The sequence below is a fragment of the Rhinoderma darwinii genome, chromosome 5 (assembly GCF_050947455.1).
Source record: "Rhinoderma darwinii isolate aRhiDar2 chromosome 5, aRhiDar2.hap1, whole genome shotgun sequence".
In the NCBI taxonomy this organism is placed as follows: domain Eukaryota; kingdom Metazoa; phylum Chordata; class Amphibia; order Anura; family Rhinodermatidae; genus Rhinoderma; species Rhinoderma darwinii.
This window is the reverse complement of record NC_134691.1, coordinates 292,689,364-292,704,840: the sequence shown is the minus strand read 5'-3', so window position 1 is coordinate 292,704,840 and position 15,477 is coordinate 292,689,364. Positions and strand designations below refer to the sequence as shown.

General features: G+C 42.9%; 1 protein-coding gene across 1 annotated transcript; it reads left to right on the top strand.

Annotated features, from left to right (window-relative positions):
* The first annotated feature begins 1,774 nt into the window (after positions 1-1,774).
* Positions 1,775-13,862, top strand: NUP42 (nucleoporin 42). Its single transcript, XM_075828665.1, has 7 exons — positions 1,775-1,997; positions 7,504-7,747; positions 8,079-8,173; positions 8,411-8,487; positions 10,547-10,633; positions 11,291-11,399; positions 13,209-13,862. The coding sequence occupies exons 1-7, from the start codon at positions 1,880-1,882 to the stop codon at positions 13,847-13,849; spliced, it is 1,371 nt and encodes a 456-aa protein (XP_075684780.1). The 5' UTR covers positions 1,775-1,879; the 3' UTR covers positions 13,850-13,862.
* The last annotated feature ends 1,615 nt before the right edge of the window (positions 13,863-15,477 follow it).

Here is a 15,477-nt window from a genome sequence, read left to right as displayed (position 1 = left end):
CGCGTCGTCGTTTGACAGCTGTCAAACGACGACGCGTAAAAATACAGCCTCATCAAAAAAAGTGCAGGACACTTCTTTCAGACGTAATTTGAGCCGTTCTTCATTGAACTCAATGAAGCACAGCTCAAAATTTACGGCTGTCAGAGACGCCTCGCATAATGCGAGGAGGAGCTTTTACGTCTGAAACGAGGCATCTGTTTTCTCCTGAAAACAGTCTGTCTTTTCAGACGTAAAAGCCTTCTATCGTGTGCACATACCCTTAGGCTGGGTTCACACGACCATGTTACGTCCGTAAAGTACGGAACGTATTTCGGCCGGAAGACCCGGACCGAACACACTGCAGGGGGCCGGGCTCCTAGCATCATAGTTATGTACTATGCTAGGAGTCCCTGCCTCTGCGTGGAACTACTGTCCCGTACTGTAATCATGATTACAGTACGGGACAGTTGTCCTGCAGCGAGGCAGGGACTCCTAGCATCGTACATAACTATGATGCTAGGAGCCCGGCCCCCTGCAGTGTGTTCGGTCCGGTCTTCCGGCCGAAATACGTTCCGTACTTTACGGACGTAACATGGTCGTGTGAACCCAGCCTAAGGGTATGTTGACACGGCCTATTTACGGACGTAATTCGGGCGTTTTTTCCCCAAATTACGTCTGAAAATAGCGCCTCAATAGCGCTGACAAACATCTGCCCATTGAAAGCAATGGGCAGACGTTTGTCTGTTCACACGAGGCGTAATTTACGCGCCGCTGTCAAATGACGGCGAGTAAATAGACGCCCGCGTAGAAGTGACCTGTCACTTCTTTGGCCGTAATAGGAGCCGTTATTCATTGACTTCAATGAATAGCAGCGCCAATTACGTCCGTAATTGACGCGGCGTTCAAGCGCCTGCACATGCCGTTACGGCTGAAATTACGGGGATGTTTTCAGGCTGAAACATCCCCGTAATTTCAGCCGTTACGGACGCCCTCGTGTGAACATACCCTAAGAGGTTCAGTGGTAGCTCCGCCCATTGAGAATCGCTGGCGGGCCAAACCCACTTGGCTAGCCAGCGGGTCATTTTCATATTGGTTGCTAAATAAAGAGGTGTCCATAGCTCAGCAACGGGGGACCCCCAAGTACAGGACAAAGACCGCTGGACTCACAGACACAGCGGCTACTAGGTAAGACTACTAACTCACTTTGTAGGAACTCGTGACTGGTCCTCTTTAATTGCATATTTTCGGCATTTTTCTGTAAATCAGTCGTGCTGTGTGCCACTTTAAAGCCTTGCTTCCCGCAAATATGAAAATATAGCTGGTTGAAAATGGTGAAGGGGGTCTTGATAGAATCAATGCCAGTTTTTATGTAAATTATGACAGACAATTGGTATAATCGTGTTGATAAATCTACACCTATATGTTCTTACATAGCCGGTCAAATAAGATTGCATTTCTCTTTTTTTTAAAATACATAATGGAGGGACATTTTTTTATCAAATCTAGAGCAGTTGCTTATAGCGACAAATTAGAATGTGTTTTTTTTTTTAATTTCCAAATGAGCCTCTAATTAGTAAGAGCAGGAATCTAATTGGTTGCCATGAGCAACTTCTCCAGTGTTCCTATGCATCCGTTTCGATAAATGTCCCCCCATTGAGTGAAGACGAGCTCTGTGCGACACCAATGCAATCACTATACCCCATCATTCTCTATGACAGCGCGCTTCCTCCTACAGAACTAACAAGTGCGCCACCTACAGGGCGCTACACGGTTTCGTCCTATCACGGCTTTTGCCAACCATATGAGCAGCGTGGTTGGCGGCATTTGTTGTCGCGAAGCAGTCTGTTGCTTTACAGCGTGATACGAGAACTCCTTCCGCGAAGCCTGTAAGCGGTTGAACATGGTGATCTGCAGATTTTTTCTGCAGGGTCGCTGCAAATTTGGAGACAGATGTTGGAATGAACATCCGAGAGACGGACGGGACCAGGGACATAACCGGTACCAAAGTCAAGCCACAGGTATCGTTTCTCTGTCCGGGAGGAGGGTAACAGTTTATACACTAACCACTAGGTAGCTAACAAGCGGCTGCAGACTCCCTCTACTGCCGCTGATCTCTGGGGTCTATGAGCCCTATTTGTCAGACAGAGCAGACTCCCAGCTTTGTGGGAGACATGTCTTCACATCTAGGGGTCTGTTTACTTGTTTTACTAGCTGGGCGTTGTGAATAGAAGTGTTTGTCAGCATCATATGTCAGCATCATACACTTCTATTCACAACGCCCAGCTAGTAAAACAAGTAAACACGCCCAGATGTAACAAACACAATACACGCCCAGTTGGAAATAAGAGGAAACACGCCCAGTTGTCCATTAGAAAGGCTCATTTGCATAAATATAAAATTGCTCATAACTTGGTCAAAAATGATCGTTTTTAAAAAAAACAACAACTTTGCTGTTCTCTACATTGCAGCGCCGATCACATGCAATAGGCGATAGGGATTTGATAATCTGGTGACAGAGCCTCTTTAAAGGGAATGTGTTGCCAGCAAAACATGTTTTTTTTTTTTTTGTTAAACAATTAGTGTATAGGTGATTAAACATTGTTCTAATTTTTTTTTTTTTCACGAGTCAGGAAATATTATAAATTGGATTCAATTGGATTCTAATTTATAATATTTCCCATTGCTGGTCACTAGATGGAGCCATTCCCAAAATTGCAGCATTGCATGTGGTAAAGCAACCACATTGCTTTATGCTGCAAAATTGGGTAAAAATCCCTCGCTCTAGTGAGCTCTCAGCATCCCCCCCTCCTTTATCCTGGCTAGTGCCGGGAGAAACGAGGGGTTTGAACGGTCTAAGCGCCTACACTGTGTGTCACCATTTTTTGAGCTAACACACAGTGTAGAAGGTTTACATACAGTAGTAAACACAAACATACATAGAAATCCCTTACCTGCTCCAGTCGCCGCCGCTCCCTCCGGTCCATCCGCTCCGTCTGCTGCCGCTGCTCCATGTGCACAAGTCCGGAAGCCGCGACCGGAAGTAGTAATCTTACTGTCCGGCCGCGACTTCCGGTCCACAGGAAAATGGCGCCGGACGGCGCGCATTTCAAATTGAACTGTGTGGGAGCGGCACATGTTAGTGGATGGAACGGGCCCCGTTCGCAGTCCCTATGGGGCTGTGGCTGCCGTATTCCATGACTGTATGTGTCGTTAATCGACACATACAGAAATGGAAAAAAAAATGGCAGCCCCCATAGGGAAGAAAAAGTGTAAAAATAAGAAAAAGTAAAACACAAACACACAAATTAATCCAAACGTTTTTAATAAAGCACTAACATCTTTAACATATAAAAAAAAAATTTGTGGTGACACTGTTCGTTTAAGGGCTCATTCAGACGAGAGTAAAGCTCGTCCGTCCGTGTGCTCTGTATGGAAAACATGCACAGCACACTGACCCATTGATTTCAATGGGGCTGTTGACACATGCAGTATTCACGCAGCGAGAGTCCGTTGCGTGAAACGCACTGCATGTCCTATATTAGTGCGTCTTCACGCACCTACGAACCCATTGAAGTCAATGGGTGAGTGAAAACCACGTACAGCACACGGACGCACTTTCGTGTGCTGTGCGTGTTTTGCGCATCAATTCCATTGAAAAAGAAAAAGTGCTTTGCGAGTGCATTAAAAACGTATGCCACTCGCAATGCACACGCACCAGGTTTACACGTATAAATGTGTCACGCTCGTGTGACTAGCCTCAGACTGTAGTACAGCGACCGTGGTAATTCTAAACTTTTATCTGAACGGCACGATATAGAGCATTGGATCTGCCATTATACTATGTTCTCTTTTAAAGAGGCTCTGTCACCAGATTTTCAAACCCCTATCTCGTATTGCAGCAGATCGGCGCTGCAATGTAGATAACGGTAACGTTTTTTTTTTCCAAAGACTAGCATTTTTGGCCAAGTTATGACCATTTTTATATTTATGCAAATGAGCCTTTCTTAAGTCCAACTGGGCGTGTATTGTGTTTGTAACATCTGGGTGTGTTTACTTGTTTTACTAGCTGGGCGTTGTGAATAGAAGTGTATGATGCTGACGAATCAGCATCATCCACTTCTCTTCGTTACCACCCAGCTTCTGGCAGTGCACAGACACACAGCGTGTCCTCGCGAGATCACGCTGTGACGTCACTCACTTCCTCCCACAGGAACTTCATCGCGTCGGATGTGCGAGGACACGCTGTGTCTCTGAACTGCCAGAAGCTGGGTAGTAACGAAGAGAAGTGGATGATGCTGATTCGTCAGCATCATCCACTTCTATTCACAACGCCCAGCTAGTAAAAGAAGTAAAACACACCCAGATGTAATGAACACAATACACGCCCAGTTGGACATAACTTTAAACACGCCCAGTTGTACATAAGAAAGGCTCATTTGCATAAATATAAAAATGGTCATAACTTGGCCAAAAATGCTAGTTTTTGAAAAAAACAAACGTTACCGTTATCTACATTGTAGCGCCGATCTGCTGCAATAGGAGATAGGGGTTTGAAAATCTGGTGACAGAGCCTCTTTGAATGGGGCGGCCTGTTATAATAAGGCTATAAATGATTCACACAGGGGCACAAGTCCCTGGAGCCAGCTAGACAGTTCACTCTGAAATTATAACTGGCATCTATATCTAAGGCCCCATGCACACTGCCGCTGTTTTACGTCCACGTGCTATCTGTTGTTTAAAGGGAATGTGTCACTAGAAATTATTATTTATTTTTTTTAAGTTAAACTGTTAGTATATAAATGATTACACATTGTTCTAATTTTTTTAACATTTTTACACAAGTCAGGAAATATTATAAATTAGATTCTAATTTATAACATTTCCATGTGCTGGGCACTAGAGGGAGCAATTCCCAAAATTGCAGCATTGGCATGTGGTAAAGCAACCTCATTGCTTTATGCTGCAAAATTGGAGAAGACACACTCGCTCTAGTGTGCTCAAACAATCCCCCCTCTATCCTGGCTAGTGCCAGGAGAAGGGAGAGGGTTGAATGTTCAAACCTCCTACACTGTGTGCCGCCATTTTTTTGAGCGAATGCACAGTGTAGGAGGATTAGATACAGTGGTAATCACACAGTATAACACGAACATACACAAACATAACTTCACCAAAAAGTTATCCCTACATGCTACAATAAGACCAAATCAAACGTATCTTAAAAAAATACAAAATGACTTTATTAAAGACCGACAACACAGTTGATCAAGACACTTTAAAAATTAACACCCATAAAAACAATGTACAGATAGTACAAAGTAATAGACAGTGTTGAATATAAGGCAGGGCAAACAATGGTGGTACTATGCATACTATATCATAGAATATAGTATGACCACAAAGAGTGTATGGTAACAATCATGGAAAAATCACTGAGACCTCAGAATACGCATACCAAGAACCCACCATGAGTTATTCCACTGTCAGAACACCCCAACCCGCGTTTCGCACCTGGCTTAGTCAGGGGGTTCATGGTGGGTTCTTGGTATGCGTATTCTGAGGTCTCAGTGATTTTTCCATGATTGTTACCATATACTCTTTGTGGTCATACTCCAGGCATTTGCTGTGGTGATTGGTTTAAGTACATTCATACTCCTGGTACATATTTTATATTCTATGATATAGTATGCATAGTACCACCATTGTTTGCCCTGCCTTATATTCAACACTGTCTATTTCTTTGTACTGTCTGTACATTGTTTTTATGGGTGTTAATTTTTAAAGTGTCTTGATCAACTGTGTTGTCTGTCTTTAATAAAGTCATTTTGTATTTTGCTAAGATACGTTTGATTTGGTCTTATTGTAGCATGTAGGGATAACTTTTTGGTGTTTCTATGCATGGGGTCCCAATATGTGCAACTATACTCATTGATATATGACCTTGAATATATAGGTATTCTTTTTTGGTTTAACAAACATAACTTACCTGCTCCTGCCGCCTCCGCTCCTAGTGCTTGCTTCTGAACATATGGACGGAAGCCGCGACCGGAAGTAGTCATCTTACTGTCCGGCCGCGGCCTCCGGTCCACATGAAAATGGCGCCGGACGTCGCTCTGCCGAAGACCTTCCTTTTGGACTGTGTGGGAGCGGCGCGTACGCTATAGTGAATGGAACGGCTCTCGTTCGCATTCTCTATGGGGATGTATGTGCGGTATTCCATTTCTGTATGTGTCGTTAATCGAAACATACAGAGATGAAAAAAAAATGGCAGCCTCCATAGAGAAGTAAAAGAAAGAAAAAAGTAAAACACAAATAAATAAAATTTATTTTAATAACATACTAAAAGCAAAAACATAAAAAAATTTTTTTGTGACACCTTCCCTTTAATGGATATTAGACAAACCCATTCATTTCTAATGGCCCCATGCACGCGACCATGGTTTTCACTGATCCGTCTGCTGGACCGTGGGACAGCACCGCAAAATTTGGAGCCTGTCCTATTCCTGTCTGTGTTTGCACCTCGGTCACGCCCTTTCAAGTCAAATCTATGGAAAATACAGAATGGATGCGGACCTAAAAAAAACTGACAACAGATCCGTTGTTTACAGGTTGCAAAATACCAACGGTCGTGCGCGTGTAGCCTTAGGGCTGTTTTCTGTGTAGGTTTTGCCAACCCCCAAAAATTAAGTTGGCATCTACATCCTGCAGTAATATGTCTATGCTGGGACTGATGAGCCTATTCACAGCACCGTGTCCCATATACAACATGTGCGTGTGGGTATTTGAGATCTAGAAGGTCTTTGTAGTATCACTGACTGTAAATGGGGTACCACAAGTAATAGTATAACCCTAGGGCCTGGGCTTCACAGAGACTTTTAATAGCACAACTGCTGTAGTCCAAAGAAATACATAAGGGCAGATTTACTCATGTTGTCTAACGGTCCTTTTACACAGCCCGACGTGGGCCGTGATGACGAGCGCCGATCAACGAGACAGCGCGTTTGCTGTAATAATCAGTTATGTATGGGGCGAGCGATCGTTACTTTGATCATTAGTCCCTATAAATTTCCATTATGTCGGGAGCACATGTCCCTGCTGCCAAGTAGCGACCATTTTATTAGCCGCGTAAATTAGCGGATCAGCCTGTGTACAAGCGTTTGCTTGTTAATCGGCTGATCATTGCCCTGTTTGCACTTACACCACCTCTTGGTTGGCTTCGTTTATAACTGTGCTTTTTGCGCTCACTGTTGGTGCATTTTAAGCCACACCCCTTTTGTGTTACATCACGCCCCTTTTCGTGACCCTTTTGAAACGTGTCTTGTGAGGCACAAACCTCCTTTCTTTTTGGCGCATTTGCATCATAATTAGGTCCAAAACTTGATGCGACTATTATTATCGATTTGTATTCTATTAGATCAGCATAAGTTGTTTGAAAAGTTAGTGACCATTTAAGATGGGAATACGCTACATGTTTTACTGATTTCTGACATGGAGACCTAACTATACGATTATCAATTTTCCTCTAAGCTGCATCATCAAGCTGGAATTCATCCGGTCAGCGATATGTACAGCCTTCCAGTTTTTCTAAGAGTACAACGTGGACCAATCGGGATAATGACCGTTCTTTCGGGTCTGGATCTACTGATAATAGAAACCGAGACTCAAAATCAAATGCACCTTCGGGATTCTTCTCCGCACAAAACCGATTCACTGCACTGGCGAACCAGGATCATGCCAGAGAGAGCGGCCAAGACAAGGAAGGAGGCCTCCTGTAAGTATTTCAAGTTTTTCATGACGGAATTGACAAAATACTATATGAGCCGGGGGCCAACACCTAACACAACTCTTGGAGATGAAAGATACCACAGTTCCCCCATAACCGGAGGAACCCGAGGAGCTCTTCTTTTCTTGGTAGAGCAGGGACCTCGGCATACGGAATCGCTCATTATCCTGGGTATGAGTTTGCCTCACCCTGGGGGCAACTTGTCAGGCACATGAGGGCCATCAGGCATCACAGCACTAGATAAATGTATATTAATTTCTATGCGTCTTATTATTTACTATGACAAACTATTTGACCCTTCTTGTCAATTTACGTGCAGAGATGATATCCAACAGGACATGGAGACCTGGGAGTCTTCTGGGCAATGGATGCACTCTGTTTATTGTGTCTTGAAAGAGCAGCGCCATTTATCAGGTAATTATACTTCTATTGTAAAGTATTATTTCTTACTTATATAGCGCCAACATATTCCGCAGCGCTGTACAAAGGTCCATGCTTACTTTCCCTATTGGGGCTCAATCTAAGTTCCCTACCAGTACAGTTGAATTGTTAGTAGCATGTCATTGTTTTGTTGACCCCATTGGGGTGTCTGTGTGTATGGAGATTCCCCGATTTGTTTTACTGGCCAAATAACGTTATTTTTTCTCACAGGTTTCACTGACATCTCCCCTGAAGAATTGCGCTTGGAATGTTACACATCTCACAAGGACGGCCATTTACAAAACTATGTAATTTGCTCTCCGTGTTTTTATTGCGTTGATTTAAAGCATAGTAGATAGTAGTCATTTCAAAGACGAAGACGTACATATATAGGAACTTTTTCTTGAATTGTGTTAAGTTATATAATGTCGTGATACCAGATCAATACAATCTCGCACCATCCAGTAAAAATGTATACATTAAACGTATACCGTATTTTTGGACTATAAGACGCACCTGACTATAAGACGCACCCAGGTTTCAGACAGCAGAAAATAGGAAAAAAGTATTTAATATTTTACTACTTTTAGTAAAACAATTTGTTAAAAAATAAATTGTTCGGTTTCACCGCATTCTGAGAGCCATAGCTTTTATATTTTTTCATCAATTGAGCGGTGTGGGGGCTTATTTTTTGCGGGACCAGCTGTAGTTTCTTTTGGCACCATTTTTTCATTACTTCTCATTTAATTTTTTTTAGGGCTAAGGTGACCCAAAAACAACAATTGTGTTTTAATAATCATTTTTTTTACTCCATTCACAATGCGAGTTAAATAATGGTATATTGTAACAGTTCAGAATTTGACGGACGCAGCAATACCAATTTTTTAAATTTTTTTGACATTGTTCTTGGGGAAAGATGGGTAAAGGTGGGGGGTTTTGAACTTTTAATATTAATTTTTATTTTTACACTCCTGAAAATGTATCTAATTTTTTTTACACATTTTAATAGTTCCCCTAGGGGACTTGAACCAGCTGGTACAATACACTGCAACACAAATGCAGTGTATTGTAATTTTTACAGGCATCTGCTAAGCCCTTCCAGAGGCATGGCTTAGCAGAGGCAGACCTGGGGGCCTTCATTAGGCCCCTGGGCTACCATGACAACCATTGGCGCCCCCCAATCGCATTGCGGGGGCATTGACCTGCCGGAGGGGGCCGCCCCTCCTAACGGCTTAAATGCCCCGGTCGCTATTGACAGCAGCATTTAACTAGTTAAACAGCCAGGAACAGCGTGATCGCTGTTTCTGCCCGTTAGAGCAGCGCATGAGCCCACTACAAACACCCCCCGCTCCATGACGTGCTGGTATGGCAGTCGGGAAGGGGTTAAGGAAGCGATCAGGGGGATCTGGCGCAGATTTATTCTTGCTAAAAATTGCATCTTATAGTCCGAAAAATATGGTAAATTTTTTTAATATAGGAGTCTGAAAGACAGGACATGGCATCTCTCAGCCACCCAGTAAAAAAAATATATGCTTTTTTAACATGAGTCTATGGCCGACAGATGCCTCTGATGGTCCTTCACCCATAGACTAAAAACATGTCTACGTTTAACGTGTACTTTTTTTTTTCTACACTGGAAGTCTGATGTATAAGTTTTTTTTTTTTAACATGGGAGTCTATGGGCGAAATGCATTTCAAGTAAGGGAGAACACATCGGTGTATGGTGCAAATTATAATGTGAGGTAAAAGGATGGCTACGAGAATTGCAACGTTGAAAATGTTCAAATAAATCAAAAGGTGGTTCACCTAATGTAAATATCCTCCCTTGAAAACCGTTAATAGATTTTTTTTTAAAAAAGTTACAAATTCTGTGCTCGTTAAAATATATCTTTATAGCAGTTGGAGATTTATTTTACTGATCCAAAGCCACAAATTCCTTGCAGATATATAGATCTAAAAGATAACATTCGGGCTGCCTACAGCCACCACTAGGGGGAGCATTGGAGCTTACTGCATACTGTCTTATTATTGAGTTCATTGTATAACCGTATGCATTAAGCTCCCTCTAGTGGTGGCTACAGACAGTCAGAATATTATCTTTGTCTATGCAGGTGATTTGGTGCTCTGTATAAGAAAAACAAAACTGCAACCGCTATGAAGATATATTCTAACATGAATCAACACAGAACCCAAAAATGACATGAAGACAAAAGGTGGAGACTTTACAGGAAAGCTCCATCTTATTAGCAATTCCCTTATATCTGCAAACCTTCACAGTTATTAATAAAATGCACCAAATTGTATATCTTAGATTTAGTCAGAAACATTCCTTATTACTAATTATTGGCTTTTTTTCCCTCTTGTCAGGTGAATTCAGTACAACAGCTAGTCAACCAGTGGAAACAACGAGTACATGAAATTAAGAACTGGAATCCATCTTCTAACTCTGCACTGGTAAAATATCATCACATTCTTTTAACCGCTTGCCGACGCTTGACTATTCTTCCTGAGACATGATCTGGTCGGATACCATGCATGGGCAGACAGACCAGTGTCCAATAAAGGACCCCAGGGCTTTCTGACCATATTTCCTGTTAGGGAATACTGAGGTATACAGCAACAGTACACAGGCTAATGTACTGGCATATAGGTGGAGAATGCAGACATGGAAAATTGTGTTTTCACTGGAGGGCTTTAAAAAATTAAAAATCCCCCTATGGAATAAAAAAAGTGATGTAGAAAAAAAACGACCTCCTTGTTTTTAGCAATAAATCCATTTTATTAAATTTAAGGCCAGAGATATTGCAAAAAACAAAGCCTCATATGACTAAGTCAAACAAAAAAACAAAGGAAGTTTCTAACCAAGAGGCAAAAAAATGTGTTCTTGTCCTTAAGGCCAAAAATGGCGCGGTCCTGGAGTGGTTAATGTAGCATTCCTGGAGGGGTATATTGTATTGGATTACATAGATTAGTGTCATAAAGAGTAAATTTCAGTCCATCCATAGTTCTACTAATACTGTGTGGCAGAAGACTCACACATGACTAAATATTCATGCATTCTATATTGTTTATTCTTGAAATATTATAAAGCCTTGTCCTTGTATTTTTCAGCTAAATCAACTCACCAAGCCACCTATTGCCGCAGCACCGTCATCGTTCGGAGGCCTACAGCAGTCTGGATCGGTTGGGGGTCCACAGCAGTCTGGCTTTGGGACATCTAGTAAGTATTCATAGTGGACATGCGAACAATACCGCTGGATAACTATTCTTTCTTTGGTGTACATAGCAATTTTCCCTTGCTCCATTAAAGTCATGAAGCAGAGCTGAGTTTGTCATTTGACACACCTATCTATGATATTTCAGTACTAACGTGGTTTTATGTATATTTCAGGTAAACCAACTGCAGTTATCATAAGGCACAAGAAAAATGCACCGTAGTTAGAAGACCAATTCAGTTTTGCTACATATGTATAGTTTATCCACCTTTTGTCTCCTGCTCCGCACACTTAATATACAATTTGATATGTGCATGCAGAAGGACAGAGCAGTAAAGTTCCTGGAGAGAATTTACTGTAGTGATGTCACTGGTGCTTAAAGGAAACTTGTCAGTAGGTTTAGAGCCACTAAACCACCAGCATGACGTTATTCAGCTGGGGGTTAGTGTTCTATACATGCCCAGGCCAGAAAACGGCCATTTCTGAAATAGATAGTAAAGTAACTTGCAATTAACCAAGATGAGCCCTGGGGTGGCATCGGACGCATTCGCATTGCGCACATAAAGCCGAGGGCAGTACTCCGCGTTTCACCGTGCTTATGCAGTGTATTGTCCTCTGCTTCATGTGCACATGCGAATGCGCCTGATGCCGCTTCCTGGGCTCATCTCGGTTAATTGTAAGTTACTTTACTATTACCGAAATGTCAGTTTTGGCGTAGGCAGGTATAGAACAATAAACCTCAACTGTATAACAGCATTTTGGTTATACCAGGGGAAGAAGTGATACCTGAAGGGAGGGGGAAGAGGTGATACCTGAAGGGAGGGGGAAGAGGTGATACCTGAAGGGAGGGGGAAGAGGTGATACCTGAAGGGAGGGGGAAGAGGTGATACCTGAAGGGAGGGGGAAGAGGTGATACCTGAAGGGAGGGGGAAGAGGTGATACCTGAAGGGAGGGGGAAGAGGTGATACCTGAAGGGAGGGGGAAGAGGTGATACCTGAAGGGAGGGGGAAGAGGTGATACCTGAAGGGAGGGGGAAGAGGTGATACCTGAAGGGAGGGGGAGAGGTGATACCTAGGTAGAAAACAATACGGGGGAGAGGTAGGAGAGATGATAACTGAGGGTGAGGGGAGAAATAATACCTGGGAGGGGAAAGGCGATAACTCTGAAAGAGGGGGCCATATGATACTTGGAGGGGGTGATGTCTAGGGAGGACATTATACCTGTGAGGAGGAGAGGTAGGGGAGATGATACCTAGAAGGGGGAGAGGTGATACCTTGGGGGGGATATGATACTTGGAGGGGGTTAATATCTTAAGGGGTTAATATCTGCCTGGGATTAGGTTATAGATTTTTTTTTCTCCTATATGACAGAATGGGGCGCCAAAATATTCCTGCAGGAGGTGCCATTTAACCTAAAGCGGGCCTTAATGGTACTAGCCAAGCGCCACTGACTTGTCGTTCTACCGATCGATGAGACTTGCAGAAGTTGGAATCCAGTCCCCATCAGACATTGATAGGGCATTGATGGCATATAGCTAGGAAGTGAGAATACCCCTTTTAGGTGGTGCCAAAGCAGTTTTATATCTGAGGTATAAAAATGTATGACCAGCATATAAGGGGTTTAGGTGCATTAAAGGGGCTATGTACCTGTAATGTTTGGCCCCCATTCTGAGCCCTTTTCAATATTATCTTCTGACATGTCATAGACATTTTGGAGGGATAAAACCCTTGTAAGAAACCTTTATTTGCAACACCCACATTGCTGATTACTGTTCACTATTTTATAGATTTATACAATTTTTCTTTTTTTTCCAGACACAACAGCCAACCAAACCGTTACAGCAGCCACCTTCAGTTTTAAAGCAAACTCCGATACTGCAAGTGCTGGGGCCAGCTCTCTTACCAGCGCTCCAGCATTCAGTAGTAAGCCTTCGTTTGGATTTGGCAACGCAGGCACTGTATCCGCATCTTCATTTTCTTTTGCAACAACTACTCCTTCTAGTGGAGCAGCCTCAACTTTCTCAGGATTTGGTGCGGCTTCAAATGCCCCTGGCACGGCTGCCCCTGGTTTAGGTTCATCAGTGCCCTCTGGTTTTGGAGGAACTACAGTGTCTAGTGGCTTTGGAAACAGTGGAAGTGCAGTACCAACCTTTGGTGGGACCACTAGTACCTCTGGTTTTGGAGGACTTTCAGGTTCTACAGGGACATCCGGCTTTGGGGCACTGACTACAGCAGCAGGCAGTCTTTCTACAACAGGGGCTATGAACCCAGCTGCTAGTGCATCATTATTTGGACAAGGTGGTACGTCTGCAGCTGAGGCCATGTTGGCCAGTGCGTTATTTACACCTCGTAATGAGCTCTCACAAGAAGACTTCCTGCAGTTTGAATCAAAGATGTTTACACTAGGAAAAGTTCCTTTAGTGCCTCCACCATTAGACCTCTTAACTATAAAATAAATCAGTAATCCTACTATTGACTACTTGTCTTCTCTCTCACAATTTGTATATAACTATAGATAGACATACAAGCAATCTCCTGTCATTTCTCTGATTTTTATGAATTAAAGATTTTTTTTTTAACGTCTACCCTTTTAAAAAAAAAAATATATATATAATAAATTGGTATTTACAGTAATACAGATATTAAGGCTCTGTTCAAGAATGTGTCGCAGAAAACGCTGCATGAAGCACTACTCTTCCCATCAAAGCAACAGACGCCACAATGGAACCCTACGGACCCCATTGTAAGTCAGTGGGGTCCCTCAGGCCCTGGTAGTATCCGCCATATGGCAGATATGGCACTGCATCCTGGTTTCCATTATAAATGGAAACCAGAATGTAGAAGTGAACAGAGCCTCATAAATATGCAATTGCTGTACAGAGAAAGATAGACCAGGAGCTGTTTATTGTGTGAACATGACCTGATTAAAGTACTCAAAGGGAAAAAAAACCTTCTGTTTTGAATCTCATTCCTGAACATTAGAGCGTAAGATTTTCTTGGATGATTAAACAACAACAATCATAGTGTTCAAGGGGTTGTCACAGAATTAATGAAAAAAGAAAATCAGACCTAATATAATGCATGACAATCTCTATATGACAAAGCTAGGGGGCGTGTCCTTTCTGCTGCAGCTCCTCCCCCTTCCCTGTCATAGCTTATATCAGCAGATCTTCTGTTTCGCTGCCTCTAGGAGAAGCTTTACTAATACCCTCATTAAATGTTTCTTTAGATGAAGGGCTCAGCCCTATAGAACTGAAAAGACAAGATGTGTTTCTTAATAAAAGTTTCTTCTTTAGTATGTTCACACGAGGTCATAACATCCGTAATTGACGGACGTATTTCGGCCGCAAGTACCGGACCGAACACAGTGCAGGGAGCCGGGCTCCTAGCATCATAGTTATGTACGATGCTAGGAGTCCGTGCCTCGCTGCCGGACAACTGTCTCGTACTGTAATCATGTTTTCAGTACGAGACAGTTGTCCGGCAGCCCGGCTCCCTGCACTGTGTTCGGTCCGGTACTTGCGGCCGAAATACGTCCGTCAATTACGGACGTAATGACCTCGTGTGAACATACCCTTACTGACAAGCAGAGAAGCTGTTTTCTATTGGCTGGTGGCAGTTGGAGAGTGGAACTGAGCATGTACGTCATCCCTCATTCAGCTCAGTAGGAGGACATGCACAAACACCAGGGGGCGCCATTATAATGAAGTAAAGCCAATATCTCAACTGGAGCATTTTTGTAACTTAGAGTGAATTATATTGCTACAACATTTTAAATTAGGTTAAAGAGGCTCTGTCACCAGATTTTGCAACCCCTATCTGCTATTGCAGCAGATAGGCGCTGCAATGTAGATTACAGTAACGTTTTTATTTTTAAAAAACGAGCATTTTTGGCCAAGTTATGACCATTTTTGTATTTATGCAAATGAGGCTTGCAAAAGTCCAAGTGGGCGTGTTTAAAGTAAAAGTCCAACTGGGCGTGTATTATGTGCGTACATCGGGGCGTTTTTACTACTTTTACTAGCTGAGCGTTCTGACGAGAAGTATCATCCACTTCTCTTCAGAACGCCCAGCTTCTGGCAGT

Bases quoted from the DNA above. Each gene is read 5' to 3' on its own strand.
- NUP42 (XM_075828665.1), top strand. From the start codon at position 1,880: ATGGTGATCTGCAGATTTTTTCTGCAGGGTCGCTGCAAATTTGGAGAC. The intron at 1,998-7,503 runs GTATCGTTTCTC...TTTTCCTCTAAG, and splicing joins GTACCAAAGTCAAGCCACAG to CTGCATCATCAAGCTGGAAT. The intron at 8,488-10,546 runs GTAATTTGCTCT...CCCTCTTGTCAG, and splicing joins ACGGCCATTTACAAAACTAT to GTGAATTCAGTACAACAGCT.